We start from the raw sequence: 14254 nt of genomic DNA on the forward strand, positions 1-14254 counted from the left end.
TTGGATTTCCTCTTCCTGCTCTAAAAATCGGTCCAGACAAGTCGCGCCACTTTTTTAACCAATCACAGTCAAAACTAAAACCGACCGCGACTTGATCAGAGCGTTTTCCTGTGCTTCAGATACATTGCTTGTCTATATTTTGAATTCTCATTGGCTCGTTGTGATATCTTCCTTTGCTCTAATTGGCTGATGTGATTACTCTACTTCTGGTTTTACGAAATGCGTTCTCAAGACACAGTTAAATAAGGAAAACATTGTCAGCATAGCAACATTTTAAAGGAACGATTCTGAGCTAAAAAGACGCGAAAAAATACCTTGAGGACAGTCACACACCATGGTTTTACAAAGCTTGCAGTGACAAGACATTCCTCAAACAAACCAACTCTGTAAAGCTAAAATTTAAAAAAAAAATCATACTTCACGAGATGATAACGACATGGGTGATAGCGACGCCTTTAAATATTTCTGAAATGAAAGTTTAGGGGAATAACCACTGAAGTGAGACGAAGCTGTACCTGTGCTTCTTTCACTGTGTTGTTTTTATTTTTTGCTTGTGTTTAATTTTGTTTGTTTGTTTATAACAAAAAAAACATTAATTTGTACGTACTGCGATTCAAGCTTACCCTCGGTATAAACATATTCAAACTCATTGAATTTGACTTTCTCTTGTACTGGAATCTTAGATAATCATCATGATTTGAGATAATAATCTGGCTCAAACATAAACAAATAAAGCGGAGAAAGAACACTTTCTATTTAGTCTCCCTAGTTTGACCATAGAACACATTTGTGTGACGTTTTTTTAAGTGAATTTATATTACTACTGCCCTTAATATACTTACCAGTTTTGCTTTGCACATGTACGTCACATGTTTTGCAAGAGAATACTGTGATGAAGTTAGTTCATGTTTGTGTTTCTCCTGGATTTTCGTCTAAAGGAAAAGAATTTTAGAAAATCAGGTATAGAGAAAACACAATTTTAGACTGTTATTAATTGACCAGCTCTGAGATGCGAGATTTATGTGCAATATTTCGGCAGTAATAGATACGATTGCTTTCAGGTTTAGAACTATTTTTACTTGAGATTGGATTGCGTCTTGCTACCACTAGAGTAACCTAAAGAGTTAACAGTTAAAGAAAGATTGAAAATTCTGAGGTCGTTCATCAACAAAAGAAAGATGTGATTCTTTACGTCACAAGGTAGGACTTAGAAAAAAAAATCTGATTCCCCAAAAGGAATCGAGTCCCAGGCCTTTGGAATCCGCGCTCTACTGCTCTGCCAATAAACTACAGGAAACTCTATGGAAGCTAAGTCCTGGAGTAGGCTCGCACAACAGCCATGTTGAAACTTTGTGCGTGTTAGTAGAATTAATTTTCATCCCTTTACAGTGACAAAAAGAATAACATCTTCCTTTAAGCTGGCTCCATAGGATTTTTTGACCGCGCGAGATCTGGGTGCGAACATGGCACGAGCTTTTAAAATGTCAACATGCAAAACAGACCTAGCAAATACCAAATAGTGAGGAAACTGCCTTTGTAACTCCTATTTCTTTCGGCTTTTAAATGATCGGCAGGGCAAATTTCACAAATTGTGAAAATTTTGAGAGATTTCACGAAGTAAACGGAAGTAAATCAAAGGCAAAGCCAAATTATCGCTGGCGAGCGCCTCCCTTCGTGGAGCCTAAACTTAATGACGAAAATCATATTGATAATATTTACTACAGAAAATGATAGTCCGAACCTTGCTCGTATCCTTTTGATGGCTTTTGGTGACCTTAAAAAGCGAAAACATAAAATTTTCGCGCGCGCGCCAACATTAGGCAAAAACCCTATGGAGTTTTCTAAAACAAACTTCCTTTACAAAGTGAATCATTCTCAAATACTATTGCACTCAACGTTTGAAATATTATAATTTTAGAATGTTTGCAATACCCACTTCCTTTCTTGCAGTTTTAACTAAAGACGAAAGAGAAACATTACGCCACCCACTAAGGTCATAGTAACCAAGTCTGTAATGCACTGGAAATACTCACGGACAACAGCAACCATTACGAATTTTCATTACAATTATTTCCACTTTCGAATAGGATCTGAGAGCTTCTAAACCTTAATTTTGTCATTTTCCATTAATTGAACATCTGAAAATCGGAGGGTTCAAGCCTTTCGTAAACGTGTAGGACTGTTACAGCAAAATAAAAAGTGGCAAGCTCTTCTTGTGACCGGCTGAGTAGGACTTTGTATTAATTGATTAACTAGAGAACAATGATACTGTAAATGGTAAAACAGACCTGTAACTCCTTCACAGTCACACCAAACTCTCCTTTCTCTTCAACAACCTCGTAAATGATTCTTGCCATTACTAAATCAATTTCAGTGAAGCCCAGTTCTTCCTTACTGAGCTTAACATAATCGTCTATTGAAAATTCCACGGAAACAATCACGGGATAAGTTCTATAACCTGAAATCCCTTCGTCAGAAGAGGTCGCGGAGGTACTGGGTCTATTTTCAGCAGCGCTATCAACTGTTACGTTTGCCGAAGAGTCTTCTTTCAATTTCAACACATTTTTGCATGGATTCAAAGTCATAAAGTCGTGAGTGTTAACAGCCCTAGCTGAGAGCTGATTCATGGATGCATATGGGTCCTTCCCACCCCGAGCCAACATCAGTGCAGTTCTTGATGAGCGAGATGTGCCGCTGAAGGACACAGATGCCACCGGCACAGTGGATACTTTACTACTCTGTCTTTCGGTACATTGCCCCTCACATTCCTCAGTGTAACTCGTCAAGTAGTTGCTTGAGTCCGTCACAGCTGTCAGATCATATGGAGTTGTGAAACTTGTTGCAGTTGATGATGATGATATCCTCAAGGTAAAAACTTCTCGTTTTTTTGGCCGTTTTCCTTTTGAACTTTTCTCTGAGGATTTTGCTTTGGAAGAGGACGCTGACTGCTTTACAGCTGGGGCTGACTCGACCGTATTACTGCTCTTACTTGGCATAGCACCCTGGGCTGTTGACGGATGATTCTTCTCTGTTATTCCAGCACTGCCAGGAGTTCTCGTCTTCGCTGAAGTTCTTGTCTTACCTCTCTCTGATGAGGCGTCATCCTTTAAGAGACAGAACAAAAATAAATTCCTCCCTAAACAGCAACCAACTTTTTTCACCGAGTTGGGAGTGGCCAATGTGTAGTTAGTGCAAAACTGACCAATCCCTTGGTCTGGAAGCTGTGGAATTTAAAAGATCTTTCCAAGGCCTTTTTAATCCTTTACCCCCTAACATCAGTATACATATTCTCCATTGTATTCCCTCTACATTTCCCAAGGTGCTGACAAGGAGAATTTGTTTAATAATCAAGTGCTGCTTTAGTTGGTGATCATTTCCTCTGTTCTCATGACTTTACTGTTTGATTCAAGGGTGATATTATAAAGAGAAATTAGATGCTAATCACTCTTGAGGGTTATAGATTTAAAGCGTTAAAAGAAGTTTCAGCCATACGTAAAAAATCATGTACCTTAGACACTGGTTCACCACTTCCACCAGTGGCTTGACTTGACTGTAGCTCGACGTTCTCTGATAGCCCTGACGAGTCACAGTTCAACACCTCTTCAGGAATGCTCACATCAACAGATAACTGTAAACATGAGCAGAGAAAAGAAAACTTCAAAACAAGCAGAAAAAAATATACCAATTAAAGTGTACTCAGAGCGGTTAAAAGCAGAGAAGCTGTAGAAGGCCTATCTTAACACATAGGAGGCTCTCTCTCAGTGGTTTCATTAAATATGGTACAAACGGGTGGTTGAAATGGCAGGCAGGTAGTTTTCAAGGCCTGGAGTGCCTGGGCTCCCCTATAAAATTTTAAAGCTCTAGATTATTGTAGTTACTCTTTACAACATTTTAGGGTGCATTCCTCTCCACGTTCCATTGTTTTTCTTCAAAGTCAACCAATTTAAGTGAACTTACAGAGATTTACATTTGTGTTCGTAGTACAATGACATTTGTGTAAAGGCTACAAACAGGTTGCTAGCGCATAACAAACGGGTACAGATCTACCCGCTTCCCGGCTGCTAATTAAACCCCTAAGGGAGTCCCTACACTACATAAGTATCACCTAACAACTCTAACATGGAGAATGCGACCGGAGTCTCGAATGACACAGACTCCGATCTTCTCAGATATTCAGATTTATATCACTTATATTAAGACGACTGTCATATCTGAATGACGGTCTCAAGATAAGGGAATATTTCTTGGGGAATATCACATGAATACTTGTCAGTTTTAGCTTGATTACATTCGGATATGAGACGGATTTACACCAATCACGTGCGATCTAAACACTTCATAGTTAAATATTTTTCTAAAAATAATCCATTCAAACCTTGTCGGTGGTGAGTAGAGACAGGATGCAAGCGACATGTCCACCGAGTGCGCGTGATTGCTTAAATTCTATTAAACCAGGGGTAAGAGAAGCTGCTTTTTGCTCCAGTCTGGTGTCACTGTCTTCTTCTTTATTTAATTTGTGCTGTTCTCCTTTCACAAGCTGTTTCCAAAAGTGAGCGCAGTCTCTGTAGAATGTCACAAGTTTAAAGCCATGCATGAATAATCGATGATACCTGTAGAGGAAGATCAAAGAGTTTTTAGTGATATTCTTTAACAATACCTTTACTTTCCTTCGTTTCCTTTACAAATTTTCAGTTCAACAAAGTGTCTTTTCTATATGGTCATATTTTGCCGTGCCAAGGTCTCTTGCAGGGGCTGGAAAGCGTAGATTTAACTATTGTGAGAAAGTTCTTTCACAGAAGAAATATTAGTCCTATGATTTTGCTTGTGTGAGGTTTGCGCTATCACAGAGAAATACCACCCTTAAATGAGAAGTGCAGTTGTGCTGGAATCCCATTTGGACGCAGCGAATTTTATATTCTTCAGAAGACATGCTAAATGATTAAATTTTGCTCATTGTTGACAAATGTGCATAGTTACGGGAGGTCCCTACGTATACGTCAAGAACTTGAGCCAAATATTTTCCCGTCCAGCCCTCTCACTCAGTAATTAAGTAGATATTATTGAACGCTGTATATCTTATTACTGTAGTCACCACTCTTCAATATCTAGTATCATAATCTTTACTTCCGTGCCGTCAAACGCATTCTTTAAAGTCGGATTAAAATAACAGTAGTCTACTCACACAGAACTAAGCTGGAACGTCATTGAAGCAAATGGTAACGCGCGAGTGAACTGAAAACCAGGGTTTTCAATCGATTTCTGTGAGAAAGGCAAGTAAGTAAAATGTTAATAAAACAAAAGTATAACATTATGTAAAACGGATTAGCAATAAGTATTTTAGAGACGCAAAAGGTGACAGGATAGAAGATTCAGTTGCTTTTGCGCGGTCTTTTTCTGCTAATCAACTGAAAAAATATTCTTTTTTTTTTTGCATTTTCAACTCGGTCATAAACTCAATAAATCTGAGTGAAAACTGCAAAGCAAAAAGATCTCTTAATTTACAGCAGTTACTTGCGTCTCAAATAGGTTTGTGTTGAAGTGGACCGACTAACATTCAGAATTCCACGATGTCAACTTATACAACATTATTGGTAGAACTAGAGTCATCTGGTTGATACATCAACGAGAACGGCGGCTGTCATATGTACGAAAGGGTAGAAGCCTAACGTGTTATGATGAGAAAAGTCAATTACCGACTGATTGACAAACGTGCTAACTGATTGGTTGATTGATTAGTCACCTTTCTATTGACCAGATTCTTTTTCTGCATCTCTTTAAACACATCTTCAAGCTCTTCCTAGAATCAGTGACGATAAGTTTGTTAGTCAATCCTTTGATGGTGATCCGTCTAAGTATTACAAGGTTCCTGTGAACAACCAAATTAAAATAATAAAAACAATAGCTTCTGTCTTGTGAGGCAATCTTCCAAGTGCAAGAAATCGTGCTCTTGACCAGTGATTTTATGTCCACAGAATAAGCAGGCCTTGAATCTTCTCTAAAACTACAGTCGACTCTCGCTCTGCCATATCGGACACCTTATGTATAAGTTACCGCCTAAAAGAAACTACGCCGTTAGTTACAAGCGTAAAATCTTTCAGTATATATGTAATACCGACTGGCAACTAACGGCGTAATTTCATTCAGTCGGTAGTGTATACATACTGTAAGATTTTACGCCAGTAACTAACGGCGCAATTTCTTCTAGTCGGTAACGTATAATATAAGATTTAACGCCGTTAACACAATTTAATTATATAATAATTTATTATAATTAATATACCGACTCAGATAGTGGCGTAAAATCGCACAGTCTAAAGACTGTGTTAGTCACATATTACGCCGTTACATATATTCCCACCCCTGGCGAAACGCATGAAGAAATGACTGAAATAAACTCGTTATTACAGATTCTCGCTATTATGAAAATGCGAACACTTTCATGCCTGCCCCCCCCCCCCCCCTTCATTACTTTTCCAAAATCCTGACTCACATTATATAAAGCGACATTAAAATAAATGAAAATAAAGAAACCGTTCTACAATTGGGTGCGAACGTCAGAATTTCCTGCTTGTGGCCGGATCTTTCTCCGAGTCATGAGACCACGTTAGAAAATTTACGTTTGCGTAGTTACATATTATTTTACACGTTTAGATGCAAAACAATTTATTTTTCTCTCGTACCCCGTTATTGCAGACTCTCGCTTTAACGGACACTAAATCTCCCCACGAGGGTATCCACAATAACGGAAGTCGACTGTACACTCTACAAAGCGCGTGTTTTTGAAGTGGGGTGGGGGCGGTTGATATTTGGGTAGTTGGGAGGGAGGGGGGAGCTGCGCTCCTAGGGAAATCAGCCTTGTGAGCTTTGAAATTATACTAGACACCCAAGTTCCTTCTATTTGATTTAAGTTACCCTTGAATATGAGTTAAACATCTGAAAAACTCTGTAGGCATCGTATGATTCTTGAGGCGTTGTGAAGGCGATCTACAAAAGGAACGCACACAGATGATCAGTTCAGCATAATAAGTATGTGGTAAATTTCAGGCTTTACTAACTGTCTTTTCAGAAGACCAGACTGTTCTTGAGTGAATACACAAGATCAGAAAAAAGTACTATCAAATATCAACATTTATCAAAGATAGGAAATTATCAGAAACGATAGTTACTAGTCTAAATGACTTTCATAAGGCATTACTTTCAGTGTGTTCAACTGTATAGGAAAGTAATAATGATATGAAAAGTTGAATTACGCAATAACAGTTAGGTGAGAATTTCTCCCACCGCTTACGTAACAGGTTAACATTAATACCTTGAAAACTCGTCCACTCCATTCACACTCAATTTTCCCATAGGCTGGAGGGGAGTGGCTCTACCTCCTACCCTCATCGTTTAGCTCGTGACCTTGAACATGCGGGATCATTCCCACATCTTAATTCAACTGAGTATGAATGGGAGTGTTGTAAAGTAGAATAATATCCGCCGCTGGTATCTTAACCGGAGCAAACCACTCTTTCATCCCTTCTCGTGTTTGAAAAATCTTAGTTTATGCGCTACGAGCCACGTGGCTCTTGTCGCCTTCATTTAAATATATAATGTTGAACCTACTTTAAAGTTTATAAACTAACCTGAATCTGATCTCTAATGGCCGCCTTGTTTATATCACTGACACACCTGATACTGGGTCCGAGCGACAAAACACTGTCATCGGGAGAAAATGTCTGAAACTGAAACAATGCCGGCGGAGTAAGAGCAGGGTTCAGTCAGTGAACAACGCCACCATGCAGCAATGACTGAACAGCTTCTTTAGTTGGTGATCATTTCCTTTATTCTCGACACCTTCATGTTTGATTCAGGGGTGATATTGTAGGGAGAAATCGGATGCATGTCACTCTTTGAGATCAAAGGGTTAACTACATATGGTGTTACAAAGGGAGGTTGTCCTCAGGATCTCTTCAATCTATTCATTTAAATAAATGGAGGAGTAATATACTTCTTTATCTTCATTATCACTCATTTCTCGTAGCATTTAATATATCTCAGCTCCCGCTCCATGATGTATCTTATAACGTAACGCTCAACATAGACTATGCTATCGCAGTTTAAACTCAAATGAATTTAAATACGTTAAGTTATATGTTCCGAGTCAAAATGTCTCAGTGATCATCTGGGGCATATATCACCATTGGATTAATACTGACGTGCATTTGTCCCCATTGGATTAATACTGACCTGCTTAGAGGCCATGACCTGTACTCTGTACTTGTCATAAAGTTCTTTGACAGAAGAAACCAGCGTAACGTTTCCATCACAAACTAAACTGGAAGAGCTTTAACAAGGATGCAAAAAAGCAAAACTAAGAACCAATAACACGGATTTTACCTTTATCGTCTGCCTGTTGACTTGTAAAGAGAGTCCAAGAGACAAGAACAGTTGCTCTTTCTAAGGCTAACCATACGATAAACTAATACAGTCGCATTTGCTGTAAATTTGAAACCTTTCATAGTATAACGAGGGTAGAAAAGCATAGTTCCCAACAATATAATTACGGTCTTTCAGATGAGTAACACCTCTCGATTAATGCTCAGTTTTTAACTAATCTCTTCCGCTACCCAAAATGGTCATTGTAAAGCAACTTGAAAATATAAAGGTTTGGTTATCTGGATCAATATCATATCTGGGCAACTGCCCACCTACCCCTCCCCTAACTCAACAACAGTCAATTGACAACAATTTAAGGTTAATGTTGGGTTAGGGGAGGGGTAGGTGGGCAGTTGTCCAGATACTGATATTGCTCCGGTTATCTTTTATGTCTTACATGCGGTGATACAACAGTTACACGAATATCATAACACCAGGAAAACAAAAGTCTCAGTAACATGGTGGACCTATGTACTGACAGCAGACGTTTGTAAGGTATACTGTAAAAGATCCTAAAATATTAAATGGCCTTTTGTAAATAGTTCAGCGAGGAGAATTACAGTAATCCTCCTAAGCTGAAATATTTACGTTAAGAAATTTTGAGTTAGTTTTTTGAAGGAGACTAAATCACAAAAAAGGTTGTAATAAACCAAACAGGAAGAAGGATAACTAAGTATGGAAACGATTCAAACTTAAAGCAACAAGCGAACTTATGAAACTCGAGCTTAGTTTTCTTAAGATGAAAACCTGTGTCGTATCTCTTTGCGAAAAACGACCAAAGGTTAGAATTCTTAGTCATTCCACTGAGCTAAAAATATACCACTCATTGGTTTTTATGGTGGAATAGTCGGATTAACAAGATTGCACAAAAAGCAAACGGCTGGTTTCATGTTTGGCTAACATCAAGTGGTTGAAACCACGATTAGGATGCGCGTATTTCGGGTTTCTCTTATACCTGAACTTGTGCCTTAATCTCTTTACAACTTCTTGAAACATTTCCTCAAAATCAGCATATGAATCTTCAAGTCCTTTGAAAGACTGCAGTTAAGGGGAAGATAATTGATTGATAAGTACAGGTAAATAATGCTTGTAATTAAAGCCTATGCACTCAGAGAAAATCAGTCAAAGTAACTATCCATCTAATCTAAAAGTCTCCTGCATTCACCTAACCTACTGAAGTTGTATCTATCAACTCACCTCATAACAACCGGACGTTCCTACTCGTCCGCCATTGTACCTATCTACCTTTTCAAACATACCTCTAAACAATCTCAAAATAAACACTGAAATCAGACGATATCAAATTTAATTACTCCAAATTCGAATTAAAATGAGATATTTCTAATCTCCCTTTGCTTTAGCGAGATCCAGTGCACTTGCTACGTTATCCTTTGAAGTAGGTAGAACACAAAGTTGAAATAGCAGCACGCATGGCTAATTAAGTTTATCAATACAGCTCACAGCCTATTGTACACGAGCTCTTACATCATTGACCCCGCCCCCACCCCCCCTGGTTTGTGTTTGTATCTACCTCTGACTAAGAAATATCAACATGTGTTGGGGAGTTCTGAAGTTGCAGTCTTGTAGAACTTCTCCCTTTGCCTGTGCACTACCTAAACCCTGCCTCTCCCTACTTTGAGATAACCCTTAGGATACTAACCTCATCATGTGCACACTCCGCTGAACATATCTTTACAGTCATCTGTGACTGAGGACTTTTCATCAGTTTTAAAATTCTGCGCTGAATATTGGGGGCCGTCTTGTCAAAGCTTGACTGTAAAAAGAGGATGTGCATTATGCCCTTGGAACAGTTTCTAATATACTGTTACTTACGGCCTCCCAAGGTTTTAAATCAGCAAAAACTTAAGACACAAAAACAGTTCATTTACACGCAAGGAGGTTAACTTTTTAACTGACATTCAATTTTTCTTTTTCCAATTTGCCTTTGAAATTAGTGACCCTAATCAAACAAAATCCCTGGAGTTTGCTAATGAGAAATGTCACCAACAAAATAACCATTTTATACATAACAGAGGTATACTAACCGCACATTCTTTGTGCAAGATGTTCCTCATACAAACAAAAGGATTGTACCGTGATGTTTCACTCTTCATCATTCCAAGCGCAACTCGGAACAGTAGTAGCTACACACAACAAAACAAGTAGATAAATGCAAACATTTGAAACAGGATTGTTGTTCTTTAAAACCACACATAGTGTTAAAAGGAGAAAAATCGCTGAAAGAAAATTAACTGTACCCAGCTGTCCTCCTCATGGGAAAATGAGATTCTTTCGTTTACTTTCTTGGCCAAAATGTTCCTGTCTTCGTCATCGATCGCATCTATGATGGCAGAGTAAGATAAAAACTGTTCACAAACATTTGTATTTGAGTAGACACTTTATGGCTATATTAACTGGTGATGCAGACACCGCTGATGCATAACAGCGATGTAGGCATCGTAATCTGCCATGCTACGATAAATTTCAAGCAGATTTATTGTGGTAATTCAATTGAGTGGCGAGCAATTTGGTTTAAAACCACAAAAATATGATTTCAGACCATTTTGCATGATACAAAGTTTAGTTGCATAACAGTCGTTTTAAAATCGCTCAATTTAATTGCCTTAATACAGACTTTTGGCCAGTATTGATATTTCGTTTAGTCAGTGGCGAAAAAAAAGAAAAGAAAAAGAATGCGAAAAATGAATTTTAAGTCTTTGTTTTGTTTTGTTTTGTTGTTCCAGTTGCGATTTAGAGAGTCTGCGCACATCGTCAATAAACCACACCTGTGAAACCACAGACTGCAAGTACCACCTCAAAATGAATGTAAAAAATAAAGAGAAAAGAAACCACGAGTGGCATTAACGTTGTGATCAGCAGTTGTCAGTCAACATACTTAGATGGCCAGTTTTACAGGAATGTTCTTCTTTTCTTTTCGTCTTCTCTCGAGCATTTCCAGCTTGTTTCTTTTCAGTGGTGTTAACAGTTTTCATTTTCTTTGCACTGGCAAGTTCTTTCTCACCCTCTTGTACATCTGTGGTGAGAAGCACAAAAACCGCATGGTGACTAACTGACTAATCAAACCTTTAACCCCCAAGAACGACTGACATCTAACTTCTCCTTACAATGTCAGCCCTAAATCAAACACAAAGGTCACCAGAATAAAAGAAAATGATCACCAACTAAAGACGCTCTTGATTGTTAAACAAATTCTCCTTGTCAGCACCATAGGATATGTACAGAGAACAGTATCGAGAATATGTATACTGATGTTAGCGTGTAACGGGTCAGTTGGGAATGGCACTACTGCCATGCTATAAGGAAAGCTTTAGGTTAGCTTTAGAGGACAAATTCAATCGATCAATTTAGGACTCCCTGAGCAGAAGATCTTTAAATATAATGTTTAATATTTACCATCTGTTTTCCTTTTACGCTTCTTTTTCTGTTGCTTAATCTTTTCTTTGTGTGCTTGCTGTTTCATTTCAGGTTTTCCGATGCTCCAGAAAGTTTTTCCTCCTTTGTTACCAGCACTATCAGTGTTCTGAACACTCTCATCACTTGTTACACTAGCTGATGCTTTTGGTATTTTCCTGTAAATAAGTACGGAAGTGAAAATGGTGAGTGTTAAACACACTCTAATACCTATTATCATACCTCTCAATTAGTACAAGCACTATGATTGGTTTATTTAAGGAATTGTGAAGAATATTTAATTTTTCTATCGTCCTAGCTTTCAAGATCCCCCCCTCCACAATCGATATCCTAAAATACGTTATGTTTTACTTTTTGTCACAAACATCTTTTTCTCTAAACATTTTCCCCAACTTTTTGTGTGAATGGGGTATAAGATAATAAGGTTTTACCATCTGAGTTGATAAGGTTACTGATTTCTCTGCAATCACGCGATAGACTTCACCGGGAAGGAGAGACTGCTCGTAGACTATATTTAACGGACGGTATTTCACTGTACGGCTCACTAAATTCCAAAGTTTGTTGAATTGAAATCTTCTTCTCTATTTGAACTCAGCGAAATGGTTAAAAATCTTACTAAATCCGCTCGGATGTAAGGCCGAGTCAAGCAAAAAAAGTTACCTTAACGTTAACTTCTTGTGAAACTGTCAAAATGGCTTTTATTTAACACTAAAGAAAGATCCAATTATTTTAAGAAACCCACCGGAGAGGAACTTTACACGTCCATTACTCGTCAAAAACTGCGCCCCAGATCGTTTCAACAACCGATTCTAAATGTGTAATTACTTATTACAAGAGAGGTATAAATGACTTACTAACCGTGTTGACGCTGTCATTACTCGTGTCCAGTTCCTCTTCAAATGACTGAAAAAACACCTGTCCAGTCCAGCAGCACCCAACTGATCACCGGGGGGAAGATCCACTTTGTCTTCATCTACTTCTTCTTGAGCGAAGTGGAAAAGTCTTTTGTTCTTCATAGAAGACATACTTTGGTCAGGAGCTCCTTCATCGACCTTAACTACACCTGAGATATTGAGACGTGAACTGATTAATGTTGTAACTAGCGACAATTACTGTTTATATGACAAGCTAAAATACGCACGCAGTTTGATTGGTTCTTACTTATGATCTATCGCAGGATAGACGCATAGATGACGTCACCGATACCAAATGTTTGCTTTGTAATCAAAAAAAATATTTTCTCTGTTGTCGTACACAGTAGTAGATCACAGAAGAGATCAACCCGTGGTGAGAACATGAGTGACAAACTCGACTGAACGTCGGGTCCCCCTGTTTTACATTTTGAGATCATCTTTGATCTGCGGATGAACAGGTGCACGGTCACAGAATCTATTTGTTAAGTATTGCACGTATAAATTGTATTCCAGGGATTTTAGAGAGTATGGAAACTTTACAATTCAATTTGGGCGAGTTAGTTTGAGAAATCATCCTTTCCGTTCTTTATCCTTACCTGGCCGATTACTCAGCATGTAGATAAATAAAATAAATAGGAATTTAGCGATGGACATTCCACTACGTAGCCCTTCTTATCCACTGTTTTCAGGTGGAATTGGAATCAAAATTTGGGATGTGAACGAAGAAAATGGCATTAGGGATGTGAAATACTTATCCTTTTAATTGTCCACTTGCTACTCTAAAGTACGTTTTGTGGAGGATATCAAATAGGTACTGTGACTATTTTACGGGTCTAATGACACAGAGTTGTTAAGAGTTGAAATAAATTCTAAGTTTACTTTTTGACTAATTAAGGCGGAGTGCCACTGCCAATAAACTTGAAGTGTTAACCTGGGCATCCAGAAAGCCAAAAAACAATTATGCCAGAAGGACTGGTAATAATAGCTACTAAAAGAATGTGAATTACAGACCGGAATTAACAAACATTGAAGGAAAGAATTAAGTGGACATGGTTTTGTTTGAAGATAATTACGTTGAATATGATAAATTTAATTCAGTAAGTCAAGGAATTAAAGGTAAACTCCTTTGAAGTATGACAAACTTACCTAAGGGTGTGTTGAGACAAACACATTTCAAGTCAGTCCAGAAATTTTTGACAGCCACAGTGTTCGAGAACATGTGACGACGTGATACAAACGGTTTGCCTGCTGGAGGAAGCGCAGTCCTGTAGTTCTTTAGAGATGTTGTGGTATCCAATAGTCTTGTGCCCTTGTGCAAAAACATTCTTATCTGGATGGGAAAACAAATTAAAAAAAGAAGCCAATTCAATGCGAATAAAAGCTACTTCCAGGAAATGTCTTTACATAAAGTACTATGCAAAAGTAATACAAACGATTATCGTCGATCTCACTATAATCACCTCGCGCGAGGAAATTATAGCAGGGTCGCA

The 14254-nt window shown here is 38.2% G+C and overlaps 1 protein-coding gene and 1 long non-coding RNA gene across 3 annotated transcripts in view; one reads left to right on the forward strand and one right to left on the reverse strand.

Annotated features, from left to right (window-relative positions):
* LOC113665375 (general transcription factor 3C polypeptide 1) overlaps nt 1–14254 on the reverse strand; it is a 31765-nt gene that overhangs the window by 3674 nt on the left and 13837 nt on the right. For both annotated transcript variants that reach the window (XR_016186938.1, XM_089207564.1), the window contains exons 19-36: nt 13911–14094; nt 12709–12913; nt 11833–12008; nt 11315–11452; nt 10677–10759; nt 10464–10562; nt 10079–10192; nt 9374–9456; nt 8230–8326; nt 7626–7724; nt 6913–6984; nt 5741–5797; nt 5183–5259; nt 4376–4610; nt 3509–3628; nt 2289–3104; nt 843–932; nt 315–392 (exon numbers count right to left, since the gene is read on the reverse strand). Coding sequence is in view for 1 of the 2 variants with exons in the window: in XM_089207564.1 (XP_089063690.1) it covers nt 315–392; nt 843–932; nt 2289–3104; nt 3509–3628; nt 4376–4610; nt 5183–5259; nt 5741–5797; nt 6913–6984; nt 7626–7724; nt 8230–8326; nt 9374–9456; nt 10079–10192; nt 10464–10562; nt 10677–10759; nt 11315–11452; nt 11833–12008; nt 12709–12913; nt 13911–14094 (2823 nt within the window). In the remaining variant the exon portion in view is untranslated. The remainder of the gene's footprint in view (nt 1–314; nt 393–842; nt 933–2288; nt 3105–3508; nt 3629–4375; nt 4611–5182; nt 5260–5740; nt 5798–6912; nt 6985–7625; nt 7725–8229; nt 8327–9373; nt 9457–10078; nt 10193–10463; nt 10563–10676; nt 10760–11314; nt 11453–11832; nt 12009–12708; nt 12914–13910; nt 14095–14254) is intronic.
* Nucleotides 8783–13833, forward strand: LOC149045008 (uncharacterized). The gene is made up of 3 exons (XR_016186946.1): nt 8783–8913; nt 11163–12035; nt 12739–13833. It is a non-coding gene; the product is annotated as an uncharacterized LOC149045008 (long non-coding RNA).

Source organism: Pocillopora damicornis, chromosome 5 (genome assembly GCF_964200805.1).
Source record: "Pocillopora damicornis chromosome 5, jaPocDami1.2, whole genome shotgun sequence".
In the NCBI taxonomy this organism is placed as follows: Eukaryota; Metazoa; Cnidaria; class Anthozoa; order Scleractinia; family Pocilloporidae; genus Pocillopora; species Pocillopora damicornis.